The sequence below is a fragment of the Excalfactoria chinensis genome, chromosome 10 (assembly GCF_039878825.1).
Source record: "Excalfactoria chinensis isolate bCotChi1 chromosome 10, bCotChi1.hap2, whole genome shotgun sequence".
In the NCBI taxonomy this organism is placed as follows: domain Eukaryota; kingdom Metazoa; phylum Chordata; class Aves; order Galliformes; family Phasianidae; genus Excalfactoria; species Excalfactoria chinensis.
Window position 1 is genome coordinate 15,218,749 of NC_092834.1, and position 24,908 is coordinate 15,243,656.

The 24,908-nt window shown below is 35.3% G+C and overlaps 1 protein-coding gene across 1 annotated transcript in view; it reads right to left on the minus strand.

Moving 5' to 3' along the window:
* The window catches only part of VPS13C (vacuolar protein sorting 13 homolog C), a 75,370-nt gene that overhangs the window by 13,299 nt on the left and 37,163 nt on the right, over positions 1-24,908 (minus strand). The window contains exons 43-77 of the mRNA XM_072346039.1: positions 24,760-24,876; positions 24,188-24,291; positions 23,683-23,850; positions 22,928-23,232; positions 22,409-22,553; positions 21,472-21,628; positions 20,521-20,633; positions 19,880-20,049; positions 19,165-19,403; positions 18,225-18,454; positions 17,680-17,772; positions 16,757-17,122; positions 15,993-16,082; positions 15,406-15,561; positions 14,266-14,530; positions 13,534-13,694; positions 13,005-13,126; positions 12,476-12,770; positions 11,741-12,130; positions 10,676-10,780; positions 9,951-10,115; positions 9,497-9,625; positions 8,536-8,669; positions 8,010-8,136; positions 6,489-6,724; positions 6,012-6,162; positions 5,309-5,449; positions 3,945-4,026; positions 3,791-3,860; positions 2,923-3,034; positions 1,992-2,105; positions 1,726-1,862; positions 1,337-1,418; positions 770-883; positions 440-515 (exon numbers count right to left, since the gene is read on the minus strand). Of these exons, the coding sequence (XP_072202140.1) occupies positions 440-515; positions 770-883; positions 1,337-1,418; positions 1,726-1,862; positions 1,992-2,105; positions 2,923-3,034; positions 3,791-3,860; positions 3,945-4,026; positions 5,309-5,449; positions 6,012-6,162; positions 6,489-6,724; positions 8,010-8,136; positions 8,536-8,669; positions 9,497-9,625; positions 9,951-10,115; positions 10,676-10,780; positions 11,741-12,130; positions 12,476-12,770; positions 13,005-13,126; positions 13,534-13,694; positions 14,266-14,530; positions 15,406-15,561; positions 15,993-16,082; positions 16,757-17,122; positions 17,680-17,772; positions 18,225-18,454; positions 19,165-19,403; positions 19,880-20,049; positions 20,521-20,633; positions 21,472-21,628; positions 22,409-22,553; positions 22,928-23,232; positions 23,683-23,850; positions 24,188-24,291; positions 24,760-24,876 (5,661 nt within the window). The remainder of the gene's footprint in view (positions 1-439; positions 516-769; positions 884-1,336; positions 1,419-1,725; positions 1,863-1,991; positions 2,106-2,922; positions 3,035-3,790; positions 3,861-3,944; positions 4,027-5,308; positions 5,450-6,011; positions 6,163-6,488; positions 6,725-8,009; positions 8,137-8,535; positions 8,670-9,496; positions 9,626-9,950; positions 10,116-10,675; positions 10,781-11,740; positions 12,131-12,475; positions 12,771-13,004; positions 13,127-13,533; positions 13,695-14,265; positions 14,531-15,405; positions 15,562-15,992; positions 16,083-16,756; positions 17,123-17,679; positions 17,773-18,224; positions 18,455-19,164; positions 19,404-19,879; positions 20,050-20,520; positions 20,634-21,471; positions 21,629-22,408; positions 22,554-22,927; positions 23,233-23,682; positions 23,851-24,187; positions 24,292-24,759; positions 24,877-24,908) is intronic.

Here is a 24,908-nt window from a genome sequence, read left to right on the forward strand (position 1 = left end):
ACACAGCTGAATAAACATCTAAAGTAACTGTAACAAGAACACAGGAAAAGTACAGATCTCAGGCTTTCCCAGATATTTTGGAATCAATAGAATCACTTTCTTCATTCCTCCTCACTTCATTCATCCGTAACATGTTATAAATTCAGTTGTACACACAACTTCTCCTCAGTTTGCTTCCCTGTTCTGCAAAACAGATTTAGATGCTCTCTAGAAAGTCAGGTGTGAATGGTATGTAAGGTGAAGACTGGCTGTACTATTGTACATTCATTGTACTATTGAACACTCATGGTGCTATTTTACTGCAACTTAAATTCCTGTACTGAGAATACCTAAGGGACAATTCTTTCATGAAACGTCCCTCTGAAATGAGAAAAAGAATATATAAATGTAATCCATGTGTTAATCTATTTTATCAAATGAGTAGCAACAGGATACACACCCACTGTATGTCCAAGAAGACTTTTAACACCAATTACAAAGCCCTCAGCAAATTCTTCAGGTCCTTGAACAGCACCCTGAAAATGAAGTCCATTAGCATTAGAAGAAAACTATGTATTTACACATGCATTTCAAGTAAGTTCTAGCAATTCTTTTACATCAGCCAGAGCAAGACTGTTTTAATATGGCACTCCTTTAAGAGTTGAGAAAACCCCTTTTTATTTTTTTTTTAATGTTAACAGTGTAGAGTACAATGACAAAAAGACTACAACCCTACCTGCTTATTTCATCAGCCTACTATTTATGTATGGTTAAAGGATCAAAGTCATACCTGGAAAGGCTCATAAAAGAAAGCTTCAACTCCTTCAGACAAGCCTCTGATTAAGCCAAATGGGTTTCCAAGAACATCTAACCCAAGTACAAGAACATACATCTGTTTCAGGAACTAAGTAAAAACAAAAACAACAAAAAATAAATCATCATCAACAACAAACTATCCAGAACAGCTTTAATGGCTGCTGTTACACAGTAGAATACAAGGGTGATAAATTTTTTTGACTGACTATCCAAGTAAGGCATTAGAGTACTCAAGCAAGTATTTCTATTGTGAGAAAGACTGGCTAATGTAAAAGACACAGTTTATGTAAGGATAACTAACAGAACATTGTGATGAGTAAACATATAGACAGAAAGAACAAAAGTAACCACATATTGTTTTCTCAACATATTTTCAGGAGACTTTTGTAATTATGTTTCAGTAACATGCCTCCAAATTCCTACTTCAGTACCATGAACTTAAGAAAAAAGAAAACAGCAGCTTTCATTCATCATTCCTATTTTTCACATTCTGTAAAGACAATTATTCAATACTTTATATAAAGGCTTGACTAAAATTTACCTGTTCACTATAATGTCTAACAGCTCTCTTCATCAGTTGGTCTCTCTTGTAGAACTGATATTTAATTTCAAAGAATGCAAGTCTGAAAGACAAACGATTGTGAAGTAATTGTATGTTACCTATAGGTATTCTTCCTCCATTTCAGTAGTTCTGGGGTTTTGGTGGGGATTTGTTTGTTTGCTTATTTTTGTACTTAAGATAAACTTGAGATAAGCTACATTCACTTGAAAAAGAAAGAAAGCACACCTCTCCTGCATTACTCCTCCTCCATAAAGGCTCTATCCTTTTTTACTAGTGACAATCAGCAAAGTTTAATATAGACTTTCTAGCAAAAGTATACAGTACATTTTTCTTCAAATTGTTAAAATAAAAAGACTTCTTTGGCTTACTTGAAAATAAGATCATCCACATCTGTTAGAGTAGCTCCAATACTTTTCAACAATAAATTAAGAGAATGGATGGCTATCATTTCTCCACCCTTATCTGATGCTTCACCACCAGAAGCCAGAGACAGACTCAAATGCAACTGTAAAGAAGGAATCAGTAGAACCAACAAGTTAATCCGAAAGGTTGCTCACAGCATCTACTTTATCATAAAGAATGAAAAAATAATTTTTATCAAGTGCCTTACTACCTCAAATCATCTATGACATACCTTAATTGGAGAAATATGAAAAAGCTCAAAAAAGCTCAGCGTTGACAAGTCTGTTAAGGAAGTCTCCATTAGTTCAGTGTTAAGTGCATCCACATCTTGCTGAATTAATTTAGACTATTTTAATATAAAAAGAAAGAAAATTAAACAGGTTATCAACATACGTAATAGCAGAAAAAACATACAAGCACATACATACTACACATAAACATACATAAATATATGAATAAAAGCCAAACAATAATTGTGTACAAATACAGCAAAACAGCAAGCTAACTAAACAATCAGCAACTCCAAAACTGGAAATGGGCTAATTGCTTCTCCACCCCAGACTGTAGTAACACTAAGCCTTTTCCTTAAAAAGGGTACACACGAAAATTTCTGTGACTTTTTACTTGATACATCCTTATATTTCTCAGTCACTAACAGATATAACCACCATATTAATTCAGAAATATTACTTAAGTAACTAACTGTGGTCATTTGCATTTTTGTGTTTCCTCACCAGATCAGAACTTCAGATAATACATCTGAAGATAACATTTCTATGAAAAAAAAAAAAATATATATATATATATATCGCTTTCCATTTACACATCACTACTAACAACTCGGTTAAAAGATTACTTTACATACCCTAACCTTAATCTACTACCCTTAACACTCTGCAGCCACAGTTGAAACAACTGTGTCAAACTATTAAACTTCTAAAGAAAAAATAATTACACGTACCCCTGTATCAGTTACTCAATCTTGTCTGTTAGTAATACCCAACCCTACATGAGAATGAAAATCCCAATGCTTCATTGACAATTATTTTACTAAGTCTCTTCGTTCATTGATCTCTAATGCAATATTCACTAAAATATTCAGAAAAATCACATAGGCCTATAAGGACCTATTGTGGCAACAATCAGTTTCTCCCATACTTTACCCTTTGCCTTTCATCTTCTGGATCTGTAGATGGAGTGAAAAGTTCATTAAGTGCTGCTAAGAATCCTTGGTCAATTTTCAGCGCCATTTCCTGGATAAGAACCATGAAGTATCTAAAATGGGAAGATGAGCAGTGGGTATTTGAAAGCATCTAGAATTAAAGCTAAACTTGTAAACTGAGGTTTGGTTACTCAATACTGCTTATTAAAAAAGCAGTATTAACTGTTTATTTACAGCTGCGAGGACTTAATGGTCAGGTGAAATTATGTGTGGCTTTACTGCAACACTGCAAATCTGCTGGTTTCACCTTAGTAATATATTTGTTCTTCTTATCCAACTGCCTTCCTCCATAAGTCACATTACTGAATATTTACTTCAGTAAAACAGACCATCCTCAAATATTACACACCTATATTAGTCAGGTACAAAAACTCGTAAGTAACCACTAGAACATTTTCATCTCACTTCACAGCACAAGAACTCAAACAAAGACACAGACATATTAATGAGAGAAGATACATTACACAGTAAAATACTGCCTTGAGCAACACTAGAGACCAACTGAGTTGTCTGTTGTTAGAGCACCAAATAAACCCAGCACTGTATAGCAGACAGGCAGAGATGCAACACTGATGTTTCAGTTGAAGAACATAATTCTGATCACTAAAGAACTTCCTTAGCATTTAACAGGGTCAATTCTTATTTTAGAAAGTAAATACTATTTTTAAGTGTTTTTTTTCTACTACAGACATTTAAAACTTGATCCAAGTCAGGAGTAGTTTATATAGGACAATCCACTGCTAGAACAACGTTCACTTAAAAAAGAATTAAAGATCTCTAAAGATGCATTACAACACGATTAAACTCACTTGAATTGCAGTACTTTGCTGTATTCATTAAATCTAGTGATAACACTGATATCAATGAATGGTTTTGGTTCTGAAACGAAAAATAAAAAATAAATTGTCAAGCTACAAAATTCCAGGCTGCGTAATTCTGGTATCATTAGAAGCTTTCACTTACCCGAATCCAGAGCAATTGACTTGGGAGGGGCTACTGGGTGAAACACGACAGGAAACATCGATCCTGGTAACTGATTATCAACCTAAAATTATCATATTAATTAGACTTGTGTTTTAATACCACAATAATCAAAGACCATTTCAGTTTTAGAATGCTTGGGGAACTTCCTTTTTTTAAATATACTTCAATGTTGTTTTCATACTCCTTCCCCATTCTTCTTAGGGGAAGGAGAAAGGGAAGGAAGATTTCACTGCAATAATTTTAAGAATATACTTTTTAAGTAGTAGAAGTTCTAACGGTTCAAAACATTGCAAGGGGATGCTTACAGAATTTCACACACACATTCATTTAGAGGATCGGTAGCTGATGGTATGTTTGACTCTAATAACAAGTACCACCTTCATGCAAAATAAAAAACAAAACATGAAAGAAAGAGGAAAATCTTCCCCAGCAGCTGATCAGAAAAAGCATTAACAGGGTCCTTGACAAGTGCCTCCTTTGTGCAAGGCTCCGAAGGGCAGCCAGTGCTGATGAAGTTGATAGTTATTTTCCTCTGTATTTTCCTCTAACATTAAGCACTTCTGAGAAGTACCTGCTCAAACAACCTACTGGTGATTCTTGCTCATGTATCAGCACTAATAGTACCAACTGGAGTAGGCTAGTCAGGTACAAATACTGAAAGTTAATTCACTACTAAGCTTACATACAGATTGGATATTGGTTTAATGCCTATTGTCTGCTTTCCAGTAGGTTGGTCACTTTTGTACACCCAGAGCTCTGATTCTCTAGGTACACTATCTAATGTTACATGACTATATACAACCTATGACTGTACAGAACCAACTACAATAAAGTTTGAAAAAGGTTATTTTATTTAATTTTTTCTTCACCTATTAACTTGTTTTAGAAATACACTTTTCATTTTAAGGCTCTGTTTTACATTAATCCATAATTTTGTGCAATCATTTCCATACTGTGCAAAATGGGGCCAGACTCTTTTCTATGACATGCAGCTAAAGAACATGGGCCAATGGGAAAGAACTGGAACACTGCAAGTTCCATACAAACAAGGAAGAACTTCTGAGAGTGACAGATGGCAGGAAGAGGTTGACCAGAGAAGTTGCTGAAGTTGAAGATAATCAAGATCCATCTGAACATTTCACTGCACTGCCTAACATAGGGAATCTGCTTTAGCAGGAGGGCTGAACTTGATCTTCAGAGTTCCCTTCCAACCCTTGCAATTCTGTGACTCTCTGATATACATTAGATTTGGAGATACCTCTTCATGTAGGTATATGAATACAATGAATAAATACAATGAAGTCTTAAGTGTTTGCTATATAGAGCATGAGGAAAGGCCTTACCTGCAGCCAATACAATTGAGCTCGTAAGCTTCTCTGGTGAGGTGACTGTTTGAATTCAACATGAATTCCTGATAGGAAGTTACGGCGAATGTTGCATCTAACTGGAAGGCGCATTTCCATTGGGATCTTACTAAAATTCACCTAGTAATAGTAAGAAAACAGAACAAGTTTGTCATTTAATTAAGCTTGAGGATAAAAAACATTTTATAATACCAATAAACAGCCTAGCATGTAACACAGGTGTTATTCATTATATCACAATCACTTGAATTTCCAAAATTACTCTGATTAAGTATTTGCATGGAAAGAAAATGAGTTATTTTGACAAGTACATTACACACAACTTCAATTGCTCAAACTAAAAATGTCTGTGTTATCTTAATAGTTATTCATCACACATCGGTGTAACTAAAGATGTTTACATACCACTACTTCACATCCCAGTTGATGCTTCTACCCCCAGTCCTGACAGGTGATCTCTTACTTATTAATAAGTACACAGGAAATACATCAATATTGTCTCAATTTTACATAAGAACAAGATATTTTACTTTGTAGAACACAAAACTATTCCAACATACAGTTTAATTCTCATATTGAGCATCTTTCAATTGGTCATCTATCCTTAAATAACAAAATATATGTCTATTTTCACTGCCGTTCAGGCTGTACAGTCATTTAAATGCTGCAACTCAAAACATACCTCCGTAGTGCTGTCCAGTTTATGCCAACCTGGACCTTGGAAAGCCCTCTTACTAAGATGCTTTTGATAGGCTTGTTCCAATAGGTTTATTTGTTTTTGATTAAACGGCCTCCATTTCTGCTTCCGCTTTTCTTCCCAGACAACACCAGAACTGCAAGTCACACAACAAGGTTAACAGTTTTAAAATACTTAAGCACTTATGCACACGAGGCACACAAAAAGATGCTATCCTCATTTTTCAGGCCTGAATGAACTACTGTTTGTGTTTCATAGAAGCTAAGAAAAAAAGGAAGCATATCCCATTTAAATAAATTGAACAACAGGAAAAATGGCAGAACTTGGATTTGCTTGAAAGGTTTCACCCATATTAATCACACAGGCAAGACACTCCTATCAATTCATCTACACTGCTAAATTTACCATGTATTGTCAATTTTTGAGTACTCAAGGAAATATTTAGGCCTCTATGTGCACTACCTGGTAATTCCTATGTAAGAGATTTCTTTTTTGTTTTCGTTGTTAACAAGAGAAAGTCCAAGACTGTGAATTGACAAGATTATTTCTTGATCAGGTTGCTCTAGCTCTTCAGCTTGCAATGCTTTGGAAACCAACGCAACATCATCTGTGAAAAGCAGCACCCGTTGGCGACCATCCAGGAAAGAAACCCAGTGTATCTGAATATTTGCATTATATGGAAATTGGCCACATTCATCCTGTAATGGAAAAAACATAATACATTACAGGAGTAAATCCACAATGTTTGTTTATATACAGCAACAGGTTCACTGTTACACAAGCAGAACAGAGCTAAAATCATTTTCTGTTGTTGATTCAGTTTACCGCACCACACTGACCTAGCAGCATGTTGTATCTCAAACACTGTAAAGAAAATAAGCTGGATGGTTTTTTATTTGTTTCTTTCCCCCTTTTTTGTTTATTTGTAAGCGCTTTTGAAGTACAGGAACTCCCCAGCAATAGTAGAAAGTCAGAAGAACTTTGGCAATGATTACTAAGCAAAGGAAACAACTTAGAATCCTATGTTACAAGGGGGGAGAATGCATTAAATTGCATACCATAAAACAGTAAAGATGGACAACAATTAAAAAGTGTTCGAAAACTCAAATGCAGAGATTTCTCATTTGTTAATTTTTGAGGCACAAATGAGATAGATAAAAATCCCCTTCTTAAAAGTCACATAAAAGTAATTATGATGATATACCAAAGAAATTAGTTTTCATGCAAACTAAAATCATTTTAAGATAAATGTAGAAAATCTGACTCAATAAAGTGATTACATGGTAAATGCCTGCTTCCCCATTACGTAACAAAAATTCTGATTGGTCTTATCCTAGATTTACCTCTGTTTGTAGCCTTCCCCCACCCCCTCGCTCATTTTCCAATGGAATCATTTGTATTTGCACCCACTTGACAATATTTTAATATAGAGGAAGCTAGAAACACTACAAATACCGCTCTCACTGAACAACCTGGTTTTCTACTCCATGCAAGCACTTCTCACACGGAAGCCAGTCACAGTTTTTCCAATGGAAATCATTTGTATTTGCACCCACTTGACAATATTTTAATATAGAGGAAGCTAGAAACACTACAAATACCGCTCTCACTGAACAACCTGGTTTTCTACTCCATGCAAGCACTTCTCACACGGAAGCCAGTCACAGTTTTTCCTAGACCTTTAGGGAAATATTTAAGCCAAATTCAGTACTGACTAAAGTGATTTATTCTGTCTTTTGTATTATACAGATACTTCTACAGCCAAAGCTCCCCACTACTCTTCTTTAATATCTGAGGAAAGCATGGTGAAAACAGTTTGGAAACTAAATGAAATCCTCTATTCCTATCTATCTCAGTACCTAAAAGCTTGCTTAAGTGAGAATAGGATCAGCAGGAGGATAATACAGAGATGCCAAATTACTTAAGAAACTTCCACTAAAAATTATTACACTCCTACTCTGGATCTCCCTTTCTGAGATTTACCTTCAGCAGATCGTGTTCACCAAAGCTTTGAGAGTAGCCCCAAGCCAATTTTCTTGTTTTAGTTGGATCTGTCCATGCAAACAGGCATACTTCCTTCGGTTTCAACTCCATTTCCTCCTGCAATCCACTGCAGTTTAAAATAATAACAAATTTAAAATAAAGACCACATAATTACCTGTTTAAAGATCACTCCTTAAAGCAATACAAGTTACAGAACCATATACTCTTCTGATCCAGCCTCCTGGAGGTGAGGCATGAAGGATGTAAGTGATAACTCCAAGCTGTAGCGAGGCCCTTGGTGAACTATAGTCTATACTCCCACTTCATCCTCTCCAGTTTCTCAAATCGTATTAGCTGCTTAATAGCAGGTATATAATACTTCATTAAAAGAATGATATAGATTTTTTAATTATTTTTTAATTGAAAATATAATTATTTACCATAATGGTAAAAGAGAATTATTACTTTCTTCTCAAAGGACATCCACTCTTAAAATAATTATCAGCAAATTGTTTCTTTTACATACCTTTGTTTATATCTGAGGGAGTCCCATGAAGTATGGTTAACAATAAGCACTGGAGCTGATCCCTCGTGGTAATCTGAGAAGCTTATAAGAGTAGAGTGCTCTGACACATTCACCTCTACCAATAAGCCCCCTGTCTGGAGTGAAAGTTAAGAGAGAAAGTTCAGTATTTGCTCCATGCACACATTCAAGGAAGGAGGGGCTAAATTATTACTTTCCTATCAGTCTTCCATGGATCTCTCACAAACAGAAAAAAATCCACATTATCTAGTAACAGTAACATCAAGTACATGTAGTGGCTTAATTAAGAAATTAGTAGCATTCACAAAATATCTGTAGGTTTAGATTAAAATGTATATTCTCATTGTAAGAAAGAAATGGCTTATAAAATCAGATGTGTAACAGTTTTTTAAATTACTTTTTTTGGCTACACTCCATAAAACCAACAGGCAGGCATTTCCTTCCATACATTTTACAAAACTGAAAGAGAAGTGCAGATGACTGCACCATAGTTCTTAAAATGTAAGATAAATTCAGTGATCACAGATTACAAACTGATCACTGAGCAGAAAATTTCTATTGAATAAAGCTCTAAACAAATCACACTGAGTCTCTCATAACAGCTTTTGATATCCTGCTTTCCTCCAGAGTATTTCCAATACAATAACACCACTAAAATGTGTACAGCTCAGTTCTTTTCTTTATGCTGAAAGGCTGTACTAAAGGTAGCTGTGGAAAGGAACACGTCTGCTTTTGGGAAGGAATCGCATGGATTCTCCAGCTCACAGAGATGCATAAGAAACAACATTTACTACTTCATAAGATTGTATAAAGCTTCACTATATATAGGGTCGAGAGAAGATTACCTTGCAAATCTGAGCTATCTACTGTCTTAGAATAGTACAAAAAATATACAGTTTTAAGTGTGCTATTAAGTATGGACCACAAAGATTCGTAGTCTCACCAATCCTTCCAGCCTCAGCAGAGTGCCATTATCTGGGACTTGAAATAGGAATGGTTTGGACGCACTTTCGAAGCCGACTACTCTTACACAAAGTTCACCAGATGAGTTTTCAGGCCAGAACGGAAGACACTGTAAAACAAGAGATATTAATGACAAATAGTTTGTATGTGTTCAATATAGCAAACCAGCAGTAAGTAGTCTTGTGTGACTAATCCATCTGCCTTAGGTTCTTACCCCAGTTCCTAGTAATAGACATACCATGAATAAGTTATCTAAATTGAAAGACTTCATTAATTTACCCAATATATGACACCCGAGATATGTGAATTGTCCATGTCATAACAACAGAGAAGACAGAGCATCTACAGAGATTTTATTTTATACATGACAGCTAAAGACCTGCTATTTGTCTATGATAACATCCAAAGGAAGCAAAAATATAACAAAATATTACCTCTGAAGGTGAGATATAATTCCATTTGTTAGTTGGAAAAGAGCCATTAGGACCCATTTCACCAACTTCTAGTTCCAGAGAAGATTTGTTTGCTACTGTGTAGAACGGAGTAAAGGTAACTATCCTTGTAAGGTTAAAACTGCTCATTTTGATACTAACTCCAACCTGTTGAAGAAGGAAAATTTGTTCAAACAATCAACAAGAAGATTAAGAGAAAAGTCACAATGGATGAGAAGAAAAGCCAATGTTACACTAATTACAAAGGCTTGCACAGAACATCCCTGGTTCTGAACACTTGCAACATAAGAATGAAGAAGCACACAGTTTAAGGGAGTGCATTATACTACACGATTGGCCCAAAGTCAAAAGAGAGTTTTAGCTGTAGTGTTTGGTAGTAAATGGTATCAGTTCATCAGGAGCCTCCGGTAGTATTTTTTGTTTGGTTTTGTTTTTTAATTCATTTTTTATTCTGTATTGCTTTGGAGGTACTTCAGATGACGTTGCTAAGTCAGTCTCTAAGCAACCCCAAAAATATTGAGTTTTCAACGTGAACACTTGTGTCCTCAGTATTAGAATTCAACAGCATAATATCATAAGGTCTCATAACAGGAAATGGTTCGTTTTCATTTTAACATTTGATTTAAAACTAGTGGGAAAAAAAAGCCTCAAAATGAAGAAAAACAAGTGTCCCAAAAGACCCATAAAACACAGAAGAACTTTCTTACCAGATACTCCATATTGTTAGCTGGACACTTGACACATCCATAGCTTCCTACAGTATCAAGGGAAAAGCTACTGGACCAAGTGCTTGTTGAAATACATAACTGGATCTACACACAAAAAAGGCAACATGGAAAGTGCTTCAATGAATTAAAAGTTCATACATACCATATACGCATATATACATATATATGTGCCAATATATAACAAAGAATGGTACCAAAAACACATTTAAGTGCTTTTAAATCCTTCAGTAAGTTAAGATAGGCTTAAGCACTTAGTGTTACTATTCATTCATGAGAGCACATTACAATGTGGGAAAAAATACAATTTTGTAGCGCTTTACCAACTTGAAGGGGGGAGGTGAATGGAATAAAATAGCACTTGGTCAAAATGTTTCTTCAACCACATCAGTGAAGAAAACATTGAGAGGGAAAAAGGGGTCATCTGAGGAAAAAAAAAGAATACATCTAGTGCTACAGTAATCTTCATTTGATCATGTAAATACCCTGTCAAACTAAGCTTGCCTGTATAACACTGGACAGAATATTTACATTGTGCATGTTAAATGGTAAAGGTCATTTTGATAATTTTGTGATTCTTCATTATTCAGTGGAAAACACCTCCATAGTAATGTTCACATCCAACTTGCATCCTCCATCCCCTCCCTAAGGGAAGAGTTTATTGGCAGGTAAGCTAGGAGTTCACCCTACTGACACTGCAGTCCCTACCTACTTTGTATCACCAAACAGTTTCTCACCAGGACCAAAGTTAGCTGACTGGATGCAGCACAACATCCAGAAAGGTCTGGGAAAGCATGCAGGCAGTAAGACTATTCTATTTTCTTAGTGTTCTAACTAAGCATAATTAGCCCTCTAAATGTACAATTAATGAGAAAATAGAAACTAAATCAAACAATAAAAACACAAAGCAATCCAATCACCACCAAATACATTTTCCTGAAGGTGTAAATCGCTTGGGATAAAGAGATAAGTAGATAAGCAATACAAGTTACTTTTCTTCTTAACAGTAAGTTTTCTAAGTACAACCTCCAGCTAAAATAAGCATACCTTATTTTTACTGAAAATATTTTTCTTCTTGAAGGAGAACAAAACAATATCTCTGTAATCTGCCGGATGCTTCACATGAGTGTCTTCAGCTCGATACTGAAGAATACGAGAAGTCTTGTTGATTATCCAGTATGGACTGAAGACAGACAGGATCATACGGCTTCCAATTCGCCTGGTATGTATGCACAAGTCCACTGTCATCACTGTTGCAGAATGGCATGTAAAGCATACTGAAAAAAATTCAGGCATCCCTTCATGAATTTTAAGATGGCCATTCCAGTTTTTGCCTTGATATTTTATCAACACAAGCTCCATTATTTCCCCATTGATTCTGGAATGAAAGACATCTGCAGCACTCCCCTCCAGCAATTCACGAGCTTCTGCTGTTCCCTGCAGTAAAGTTATAAAGGGGCAAAACAAGCTGTTAAGACACAAAACGTAGACATTTACAAAACAGCATTTTATTCTTCTCTTGCAGGATTCTCACTTTTTAGGTTTTTTCAGCATCATGTGTCACAATATCCAATCACTTATTTGAACCTGATCCTATGAATAATCCAAGGTCAACTGCACTTCACTTGCAGAAGAGTAAAGACTAAACAATTCAAGATTTCAAGAAGACAAACTCATTCCATTGTATCCCCTGACCCAGTTCTCTCCCTCCTCTATGATTTCAAATGCATCTTACAATCACGCTACAAGGTGCAACGACACTGAATTATACTTTGCACCTACCTCCAGTAAATATCTCAGGGAGTATGGCAGGAGATTCCTCACAGTCAGTGTAGGGTGAAGATGGATAATGTAGGCAGGATCCCACTCCTCTCCATATGCTGAAATATAGTTTAATTGATCAGGTAGTGCTGTTGTGCTGACTATTAGAGGCAAGAAATTGGTCTCGGTGGCTGGGCACTGTAACAAGCATTTTACTTCATTGCTCCTATGTAGCTCTTCTCTCCAGACAATATTAGTTGTGGATTCTCTAAACTGACCCTCCAACATTCCTGTTGGTCGAACATACAGATGACACCTACAGAAAGAGGACAGAAATGGTACACATATCTGCACATTGATTGCAAATCATCAACCAGTTATTGCTAACATTCTGGAGTGACTTTGCAGCACATTGCATAATTACCAAATGAAGACAGTTTGATTTTTTCTTTTTATCAAATCAGCTGCAAATTTAAGCTTCCAGAGTAATGCTATACTTGTTTATCAGTCTTACAAAGAACAGTCATATAGAACAGAAAACAAAACACACCTGTATGAGTGTAAGGGAACATGAAATTCCTCTTCAGGCTTGGATGTGCCAATTGGTTCCAGCGATCTGGACTCCCTACTCAGTTTATAGATCACAAATGGGATAGAGAAATGGTTCTTAATCTAGGATCAAAAAAACAAAATGTTCATTACATTCGTTTTGTAAAAGTTACTGAAGGAAAAATTACGAAGAATGTCTTTGTAAGAAATACACCTCAATAGAAAAACAAAAGGCAACTGCTTGAGAAAACTATGCTAACTTTTAAATTCCATGAACTGTAAAAAACATGTTTAAAAAGTTAATCTGCGTAACAGTTACATGTTCAATCTCAAAGTTCAGAATACTAGAAAGTCAAATTAAAAAAACTAGATTTTTATTTCTAAGAGGAAAAAAAATCTTATAAAAATGCAGTTATTTGCCTCTAATTAGCTTTTTGAGAAGTGCATTACTTCAAACAAATGAAACCCATGAAGAATAACATGCAAAATCACTCAGAAGAACATTTCTTTCAGGTTTTGTTTTTGTTTACCTGTAGAGGAGACCGCACAGAAATAACCTTATTTCCTTCTGCAGCATCAATCTGTACAATGATAGAGTCCGAATGACCATCAAGAAGGCTTTTTATGTTGTACAGTCGTCGACCTGGTTTGGCAATGGGAATGTTTTCCACTTTCTCGTATCCTTCCAGTTCTAATCCATAAAAAAAACCACAAGTGTTAATTACACAAAACATAATTCATACTACAGTTTTAAAGAATGGAACAACATCCATGTTTCTCTGGACTCAATAACAAGTATCAGAGACAGCCTCTAGCAAAAACAACCCGGGGTGGTATTTGAGCACTAGGGAAAACTGAAGCGTTAAGTTAAGGCAGAACACTCCTAAAGATCTTAACTTTTAACTTCATGTTATAATTTGAGTAAGAAATATATCAAAGAATACACAAAAGTATATTTTGAGTGAGTTAAGTCCAAGGGATCTGCGAGAAAGTTTATCAATGACTGTACTAAAACAGCTATTTTATCCAAGGGGCTGAGAGAAAAAGTGTACTCAGCACTCTAAAAAAAACTGGAATTTCTATCTTCTTAAACATGCCAATGGGAGGCTTTGTGGTTGTTTGGATATTTAATTTTTTTTAATTGCCATCAGTACTCAAAAATAGTTTTAACACAACTTATGTTACCTGAAGTAAACTACATTGACTCACCCATTTTCCTATTCTCAACATATTGTACAGTACAGCATTCCCTAGCATCATACCTAAATTTAAAGAGAAGATGGAGCTCTCCTGTCGGTACAAGGCAGACAGCTTCCTGCGCTGAGGAGCTTCAAAAACTGAGTATTCCAGTTCCATGCTCTGACCGCTTCCTACATCGTGCAGGTTTTCTTTTTCACCTGAATTGGCAATTCGAAAACTGGAGCTAGGAAACACTTTGAGAGGAACACCGAGGGCATTTTTCACTATGAAAGGAGCTGTATCTTTAAAGGAATAGTCAAATGTAGATGCAGTCCCCTCTGAAAATGCCTGCAATTAAGAACATTCATAATGATTATTAACTTATTATAATCATGTAATCATACGTAAATAGCTACAGAAATGTAAAACTTCAAGTCTCCTAAGACAGTGCCTGTTAAATAATGTTCTGAATTACATATGTAGATATAGCTATATAGTGTACATAGAGAAAACTATATATGTGTAATTATGTGAAGTATTATTTCAGGGAAGATAACTTTCCCAAAGATTTTACTGCTATTCGCTAACTTACATCAAATATTGATACCATGATAATTATACATGTATAAGGATTTTTATTGTTGTTAGCAGCTTTACAAGAAAACTAAATGAGCTGAGTCACAACACAGAAGTCACTAGAACATCACTATACTTTGCACTTAACCACAACTTAGGCTTACAAACATCCATTTTATTACACAAGATCCATGTTAGCTGATCTCCAACATAGACTAAGAATATAAGCAAGTATTAACTTATAAACTCTAGTTCATTTGGAAGTTAATAAAATGGACACAAGATACTTCTGTATAAATGGTTTGATTTCTGTCATGGAACAGACATCTTACAGAAAAGAAGCAGGCCAAATAGAAATAACACTCTCCAATTAACATAAGTGTTTCCTACAGTGCATTTTCTTACATATTAAGAGAAATTTACTTCCCTTTCATTTTCTCTCCTTCAGCCCTGTACAAGAACATCTGTTCCTCTAACACAGAAACTGCCTTCTTCAAAAGCTAGTACCACGTTGTTATCTACCCTTAAGGGCTATCTGAGTAAAACTTGTCACCTGTGCTCACTAACATTTGTCAGGGCTGTAGAACAATGACTAGCAGCACAGAGTCTACAGAGCTCTCTACAGAGCCAAATCATTTAATGCTTACCTTGGCTAAATTACTGAATACAGCCAGACAGCATTTGGATATTGTTATATTCATTGTATCCCTTGAAGAGATGTTAACTGCAGTTTGTGGCTCAGGAAAAACAATGAAATCATCTCCAGGCATCAAACTTCTTTCTTGCACAGGATTAGTCTTCATCTACAACAAAAATTTCACTAAGCAATTATGAATGTATTGAACTATTTTTTCCTTCTGTGTTACAACAGGAAAAAGCATGCACTATGCTTGAAACTTTCTCCAAGCAAAGGAATATCTACTTTACCTTGTAAATCTGAGGTAGATCTCAGACAAACTTATCAGTAACATGGAAGTTTTATACCAATTCAAGCAAGTTATTTCATTCCCTAAGTGCATGTGTGGTTACATGCTACATTTTGCCTTTGCAATGCACAAACAGCTTCATTCAGAAAAACCTCCTGATATCAACAGACTGAATTCTTCCTTGTGAAATTCCATAGCTCCCTCAACGCAACAGCATTTGAAAGGTCAGCATTCCATTACATAAAATTATTAAGAAACAGCTCTCTAATCAAACCCAGTATAACTTAATTTCTAGTACATTTACATACTTCCAGCTTTAAACTCCATTGCTTCTTTCCTCCTTCAATTCTTTCAATTAGAGGTTCCCATACTGCATAAGTTTCGTTGTAATAATGAATCTAAAGAAAGAATCAAAATTAAATAAGGCATATAAAAACAAAGAACTATGATCCTTCTTATAGCAATTAATACACTACCACATTAAGAAAATAAAACAAAGCAAAAACTTTTTTTCAATCTTTGATTCACATTTCAGAGCTGTAGTATTAACTTCTAACAGCCTCAAAAGAAAAAAAAACAGTCCATACAAGTGAAACACATTGTACATTTTTCTTCAGTGACACCACTTTGAAAACGCACTATCTAGCAAGCTTGTAGAGAAACACAGCCAGATGGTCTAGTAATATCATAAATAACTTGTATTGATATAATGCATTCTCTGTTCTCTCCCCTACAGTGTCTATGAGAGTAATTTTGAGATGAGAAACTTCAACACTTCAAATACTTCAATGAGGACTAGATTACTCCACAGTCATAACTGCCATGTACAGCAGTGCTTTATGTATATGAAGTCTGTACATAGTTGAGGTAACTCATAGCTTGACTACTGAGAATTACCAGAGCATTACAGAATCACAGAATCACAGGATTATCAAGGTTGGGAAAGACCTAGACAATCACGGTGTATACCAACTGTTAACTCGGCACATAGAAACTACCAAAAATCAAGTTACTTAACAATTAAAACATTTCTGCACCTTCCATAAACTACCAATGATTTGATGGCACCAACCTCCAGTGACATATCAGCAGAGACTTCCATCAGTGAGGACCAGTTCTTAAGAACACCAGAAAATACAGATTCCACTAACAATAAAGGGACAGTACGATGCCCCAGACCACATTCCAAGGTGATCTGAACAGATTTCACTACAATGTCAAACTTCTCTTGTTTCACAGCATGTTCACGGTCCTTAAAAGTTTCTGTTGCTTCTGTGGCTACATCAACACCAAGAAACCAAGCATTGCACTGATCTATAGGCTTCACTTGCCACAAATCTTCAGGAACTTCAGCTGCTCCTTTAGAATCCTCCTCTGTAGTTTTTGGTTTTATGGCAGCCATAATGGTCACCACAGTGTTCAGAATGATTGGTGAGATCTTAAAGCAAACAAATAAGCACATATCACTTGACGCATTTTTAAACCGACAAGCATTTAAAACACAAGATAGGTGTAAATGACAAATAACTCCTCAGAGTTTGCAAATTACATTCAGAAAGATCTTTTCTACAGATACACTCAACAATTTACCTACTAAGAACACAGTATTTCACGTTATGTACCACTCTGAAAACCACATTAAGAGCCTTAAGTTAATACGTACTTCCATGCACACACTTGTTTGTGTCTCTCTGAAGGAAAAAAGAACATTAGAGGTGGAAAGAAAAACCTTGTTTAGTAAAACAGAAAGAAACTAACTGGAGTACTCCTAGTATCCAATATTTAAGTTTACTCTGTATTGCCAAGAAACAGCCAAAACAGTAGACAAGGAACAATTTGCCCAACACAAAGCAGCTCTGAAAAACAGAAACACCTATTTCTCAACTGTTGTGAGAAATTAATGTTTAGGAGAGGAATATACAGACTAAAAAAGCATAAGCAATAACTCCTTTGAAAAAACACAGGTTTTCTCCCAAAGACAGTAATCCAACTTACCTTTATAGTAAGCTCTTCTACTGTTACAACCACAGTCTGCAACCCTGAAACATGCATCATATTTTCCATGACCAAAGAACATGGCTGTAACACCTGAGGGAAAAAAGTAATTTGATCAGTGAAGTAGCTCCTGGATTCCAGCCTTTCAAGATACTTATATTTTGTCACCCCATAGGCCAAAGGGCTGCTGATGACATAAGTGATTTTAGAGGAAAAGCATTCTTTCTGTATTATTATGCTCTATACTACTGTTCCTCATTCCAGCTTTCAAATTTGAACTAGAGCTCTTTTGCACTGGTTAAAACTCACTAACTTAAATACAGATTAAAAATACAAAAATAAAATAAAATAAAACCAGAAACTCAACATGCAGGTATAGTCATAAATCCCAAACAACCTTAATAACACTAAATACATGAGCAAAGATACCACATGCAAAATTAACTACACAGGCCATCTATATAGTTCAATATGCCTACTAAGAGTTCTTGCTACCTTTTTTCATGACAGAAATAAGGTTTTCATACATTGGTTACCTTACATACCTTAGTTACACTCTTGTCCTGCTTTTCTCTGAGAAAAGCACAAGCCAATACTTTGAAGTCCTTCACTTGAGCAGTCATCCTTTGTGCAACTTTTCCTGATGTCAGAGAAAAGTCACATTGGAAGGAAACTTTTAAGGCAGGGGCATCAGCGCTAGTCAAATTAGCAACGAATACAATTTCTGGATCCATGATCACAGCTTTTACTTTCATATTTGGCCGAAATTGTACTTCTGTGAAAACAAGTAAAACCAATCTTGAATATAAAAGGCTTAAAAGCATTATGATATATGTAATATCTAAACTTCACACAGAAACTGTTGCACAGCTTCTAGAGGTATAAATTTTACAAACATCTTATCTTCTACAGAAATACTGTAGCATTTCACTGAAAGTCACACCATAACTTCAGTGTTTAACAAAAAAGGAAAAGTAGTTTTGACTTAAGTTTTCGGTAACTTTGAAATAACAACATATAGTTATCATGCTTTGAAACAACAGGACACGGTTCCAAAATTCTCAGCTTGCAGATGTGTAAGGTACTGGCTGCCACTCATATTCGAATAGCAAGATATTTCTTTTTACTCTCTTAACTACTATCCACATAATCCATCTTACTCAATGGATGCTTTCTTGGCAGAAATAGGTGACAAAAAAAAGAACACTTTTAACTGTTTCTATAGATACACTAACTATAAGTATTTTATTTTTTTGTGAATTTTAATATTTAGTTCAGCTGGAGGGCACTCCATTATTTGACAAGGCACTTTTGCATTTACTACTGCTCACAGTAAAGTATGGCTTGAATGGCCAGTTTATACATCATGAAGAACAAACCAAGTCAGATAGCAAGGCAAGCATCCTGAGCACTTTTGGATGATTTATTTTCATTATAAAAACTATAAATAAGATGGGGGGAGAGAGGGAAGTCAGTTTTACAGACCTGTTTCTGGCTTCACTTTACCAGAAGTAACATTCTTCAATTGGAGCTGTGTTGATCTTTCTGTTGAGGATGTTGGCATGGAGTTAATGAAAAAATCTGCTACTGTCAACAAAAACTCCATACTGGCACACACGTATAGCTTGTCAAGGATAGCAACAACTTCAGTTCCATTTTTATTCTGTTTGTAACTCAAATCTATCATAGAACCGTCATCTGTGTTATCTTTCTTGTCTATCATTCTGGAAAACAAGTTTGAAGTGAATTATTTCTACTGTCACAACACATTAAGACAGAAAAACAAAGATGCATAAATAGTACGTTCTTCCTCCCTTTGTCTTTGAAAATGCAGCTATAAAGTACACGATCTGTGTTGCCTACAGAAAAGTGATGCATTTATCCATCAGACTAAAGTTTGAGGACACAGACCTCTCTAGCTGAGACAGGGTATATTCTACTAAGCTGTTCTATTTAGTTTACTGTAATACTCATGTCTAATGGTTATTTTTCATTTTGGATGATCTGGAAAATCAACAAATAGCAAGACATAACTGTTTAACATTAGTAAAATTACATCACTAACTGCATTAGTGCATAGCAGGACTGACGGTCCTACTACGTATTATAAACACCACGTGAAGCAAAACACACAGGCCTAGGAAAGACTTCTTCATAAATTGCACAGAATTTTTTCCATTTCTGATCCACTCAGACTCACCTTGCTGTCACATTCTGAATTCCTTCTCTGAGATCATCCAGGGTGCATGCCTTAAGTTTAACATTCACATCCACTGAGCCATCAGAGAGTATATTCCCTGATGATGCCATGAGATGTAGTCGGAGTTCACCAAGGCATAATTTCTCATCATGCAGCGAAAGCAGGGATTTCTACATAATAAAAAGTAATAATTAAAAAAAGAAAAAAAGAATCAGTAGAACTAGGTATTACAAAACTAAGTATTAAGCACAATTCTCATGATACTCGTCACTACATGCACATTCTGTTCTGCAAATGGAAGAAGCCATCTGACATAATCATCCCTTTAATCATACTAATGTGTCTAAGAAACTGAAAAAAATATAACAAACATGTTGGGTTCGTAGTACATCCCATTTCCAGTAGTTGTTCAGAATGCATGATACAGCAATGCTCCACCTGACTCTGAACCTTGATTCATCTTTAAGTGTGAAGTTTACACTAACAATCTCCAAATTCAGGTCATTTTCTGCTCCAAGTCTCCAAGCTTGCCAGATAAATTGTATAGGATCCTTAACACAAGGATTACAAAGCATTGGGTTCCGTCCTCATACGAAGCAAAAGTACCCCACCCCAAAAGTGTAATAAAAGCTGTCACAGACCTGATTCATATCACTATTGTAGAGAGTTACCGAAAGCGACTCAAAATTGAAGTCAAATGTAAGCATTGTATAACATTCTGCAGAAGTCTGAGATGCAGAAACGTTTTCTTGTCCTAAAGCAGGAAGAAAACATGTTAATGAAAAAGCAAATATTTGTATATTCCTTTAGAATATTGAGCTTGGAGAAAGTTTTCCAGGTTTGGATTTTGTTGGTTATGGTTTTTTGTTGTTGTTGTTGTTTTTAAAACCAAGCTCAGAAAGAGATAAAAGGAAGAAAAGATCAAAGTCAAAAGGCCTACTTGTGACGATTTGCAATTTTATATATTGAATAGGATTTTGCTGTCCTGAATGGCTGCTGCCTGTAACTGAGTGGTTTAAGAACTTTTAGCAAGTTGTCATTAATTTACTGTGGCCGTTCCTCGCTAGTTTTAATGAAGAACTACAGGAAATATCAATACTTTTAACAGAGTATTCATTACTCTTACTTCTAGATTATTTCCCCATTTTAGCATTTCAACTACTAGCTTAAATGATTTAATATTGAAAACTGGCAAAACGTTAACATTAAGGGCACACGTTGTTTATATTATATTGCTTAAGGCACAATTATAAAAGCCCAGTTGATAACATTTACATTCTAGGCAGTCTGTTGGTTTCAGTTTTATCTTTTTAAAATCTGAAACATCAGCCTCTGATACAGGCTGAGTAATTCCACCCTGTAAAAGACAAATGGCAAAATAAAAAGCTACAATTAGGGGTTTTTTGTTTTGTTTACCATCACCATTTTGCATTCCAATGTTGTCATACACATCTTCTAACTTTTTATAGACTAATTGATAGCAATTAATAAAAAGAGTTTATTTATATACTTTGAAGCACTTCAGATCAATGATGTTTTAATTTGTCAGCGGTCCTCTCCTTAAATCTATTCAGTAACAGAATTTAACATACCCTCAGAGATATCAGATTCATTTGGAACCTTTCCTTTCCTAACCGTCTGATTATCTTCAATGCTCTGTTGCATGGTATCTGGCTGGGAAGAAGCCCCTCCAAGGTTCTCAAGTAAAATTTTCATGACAACAGCTAGATCATCTTGACTGAGAGCTATCTGTAAAGCAAGAAACCCACAACCTCAATTTTGGTGATGCTGTTTCCTTTCAGAACCTTTTCTTAATCAATTGTATACAACAGACAATATGTTGATTCCACTGTGACATGTCAGTGAGTGAAAAAGATCCTAGCCAAAACATCCTGAATTATAATAAAAAGGATTTAATAAATAGTATCTTTTAGAAAAATCATTTGCTATGAACAGGTGTTACAACTAAAATACTACACATGTTAAATATTTATTGGTCTTGTGAAGGTTCCCTGGTTACAGAAAGGCACGAACAGCTAAGCATCAATGCTTCTTAACAATTCAGTAATGAAGAAACATAGACAGATACCATTAAACCCGTGACTTTATGTCAGTGTGCACACTAAAGAACTGCTATTCAATAAGCATCTAAAAAGTTAATGAATATGAATCCAATTATAACTTAACATGTTCATTATTAAAAAAAAAAAAAAGCAGAAAAAAGTGGAAAATTATGGTTATTTAGAAAGTGAAAAATATACTGTGTTAGTATTATATCTAGACTTTAGATGTTAACTAAAACAGATGCATCCTACGTGACTTCACTGTTAATCCAAAGGATAGCTCTACAGACACCCCACCCAGAAAAAAAAAGGTTTAGGATGAACCAACAGATCTACAAACAGGACAGCCAACTACAAGTCTTAACATTATGAATTCCAACGAGATTGCAAGCTCTGTAACTAGGATAAATATTACTCCAAAATTAAGTATAACTTTTGGCATAGCTCTGACATGCCATGATGTTACCTGCATTGGTTTCAGATCTCCTTTGATAGCAATTGTTGGGGCTTTATGATACCAAGTTGCTGCTAAATTTCTCTGGACCAGTAAAGTTAAACTCACAGGACAGAGGATCTCAGAATCTGGTTGAGAATCTGCAGATAAAATGCATCTACAAAAAAAATGGCATAAGCAGAAGAGGAAAGATATTAAATATCTGCAAAATCCCAAACATTAGAATTCCCAAAATTATTATTTTTAAACTGATAATCATGCATGTGCACACTTGCACTTACGCCCAGGTATAGAGTTGAGAGTGCTTCAGTTGCTCTCCTATCAATCCTTTCTCTCTATGACGTTTTAAAGGTTATGGATATATGTTCGTATATAAATGCACTCAAGCATAGCTTGGGCTTTTTTGTTTAGTTACATTTGGTATGTTTCCATCATCTACAATCTTTAAGTAATAAAATAATGCTGTATATGGAATATGGACCTGATTTCTTAGCAAACATTTCCCAAGACATAAGACAACACAACGTATACCTTGATAGTTTCAAATGAGTTAGCTGCACATCCATGTTGTCAATGACTGGAGGAAGAGAAGACTCATCTGAAGACACAAACTTAAATTCATTCTGAACTCTGATTAAGCCAAGATCAGCTACCAAAGCATTACAGGAAGCTGAGGATTCAGGAACAACTATAACTGGAGCTTTCAAGTTGATATCCATTAAGAGACGGAAACTCTTCTTAGCAAAGTCTTTCATGCTGGAAGCAGCCATTTCCGCTGCCTGGACAGTGACTGCATTCAGGGCTTCTTGGGCAGTTTGGAAGTTGTTTAGGAAGTTCTGTTGGAAAGTAGTCAAGAAGGTAAGAGTTATAGGAGAGCAAAATAATGCTCAAAAAAAAAAAAAAAAAGTTTGAGACAAAACATAGATTTCAACTGAAGAAAACCAGTTCAGCTGTATCACAAATACAGATCTTCCAATTCCAAGAACTTTTCAAAGAAGAAAATGGCAAAAAAGAAAACACTCACATGTACAAAGACGCTGTTTACATGATTTTAAGGTGTTTTTAAAGCTATTAACTTCATCCATTACTTGCTTCTAGACATTTCTGCCCTTACTTATTTTTTCTATAGGACAGTGCAACTTTTAAACTGACATTTCTTCAGCAAAATACTTGCATATGCTTGTACATCAGCTCACCACAAGGTACTCGTGACAGTAAGCAGAGCTGATTAAAAGTTACAGAAACAACACTTACTGTCAAGAAGAGAAATGTAGCTATTGTCTTACCAAGAGAGACATGAAGAACTGATGTAGATAAACTATTTGAATGCAGCCCACTTTCAGAGACATTTTCCCATCCACCTTTGACATATCAGCATAGGCTTCCCCTGCAGTAGCATCTGGATAAAGTGACATCTGAAATCTGAAGACTTCATCCCCCATTATGGAGACAGCCTAGAAGATTAAGACTGTGTAGTTAACACTACCAAGCAGTGATCTGTGATAAAATTATTGTTTAAATTACTAGTTACAATGGTCGTCTCACTACATTATCAGTAGATAGTTCTCATTTTAACTTATGCTAATCTTTAAAATTAAATACATTAATAAAAACATGTTTTACTTCCCTAAGGTACAGCAAATAAACAAATGAAACTTTGCTTGTTATTTGATGCATTAAATCATACTTGATATGATGCATATGTACAACACAGCATAACTAGAGTGCTTCCATTAAATAACTTCAAGAATGAGGTCTTTTTGTTGGCTTAGAATCTGTGCAATACATCACCTTTTTATGGATTGATTTTGGATCAACATTTGTAATTATGATGTCCTCAAGTCTGGAGAACACATCTATCTTTTTAGTTTTCACAACTACGGATGCATCCATTCCTGATTAGAAATGAAAGGAAGAAGATAACCATTTATGAAAAGACATTAATAAACTGGGGAAAAAAAATGTTATAAAAGAAATATTACTGAATACAAAGAAAAGAGCTTAGAAACCCAAATTCTGCTACGTAACAACCAGCACTAAGCTCAATGTCCTGACCTTCTTACACACAAAAAATCTGCCAAAATAGATTGGTTTTAGAACAGCAGTTAAAGTAAATAAACCTTCATACTGTTAAGGATTTAGCTGTTGAAAAACGCTATTTATAAAATAAATTTGACTACACTACCAAATTCTGAGTATTAAAGTACTTAACTGGAACAGCATTATGTAATTAAAACATATTTAAAACGTGGTGCAGAGAGCACATTTACAGCACACACATCAGCATTTCAAAGGTGTGTGCAAAGGGAAATAACATTTCTTGCTATGATTAACTCATTTAACACCTAGACAATAAACCTTACCTTGTATTCTAATGTCTGCAATTCTACAAGTCTGATCACAGACTAAAATACTGAAGGCATTTAGATTTGCAGTAAGCTTCAATTCACAGATATCATCGTCAGTTGTGCTACCAGATGCTGCATGTGGAAAACAAGTGACATGTAAATGT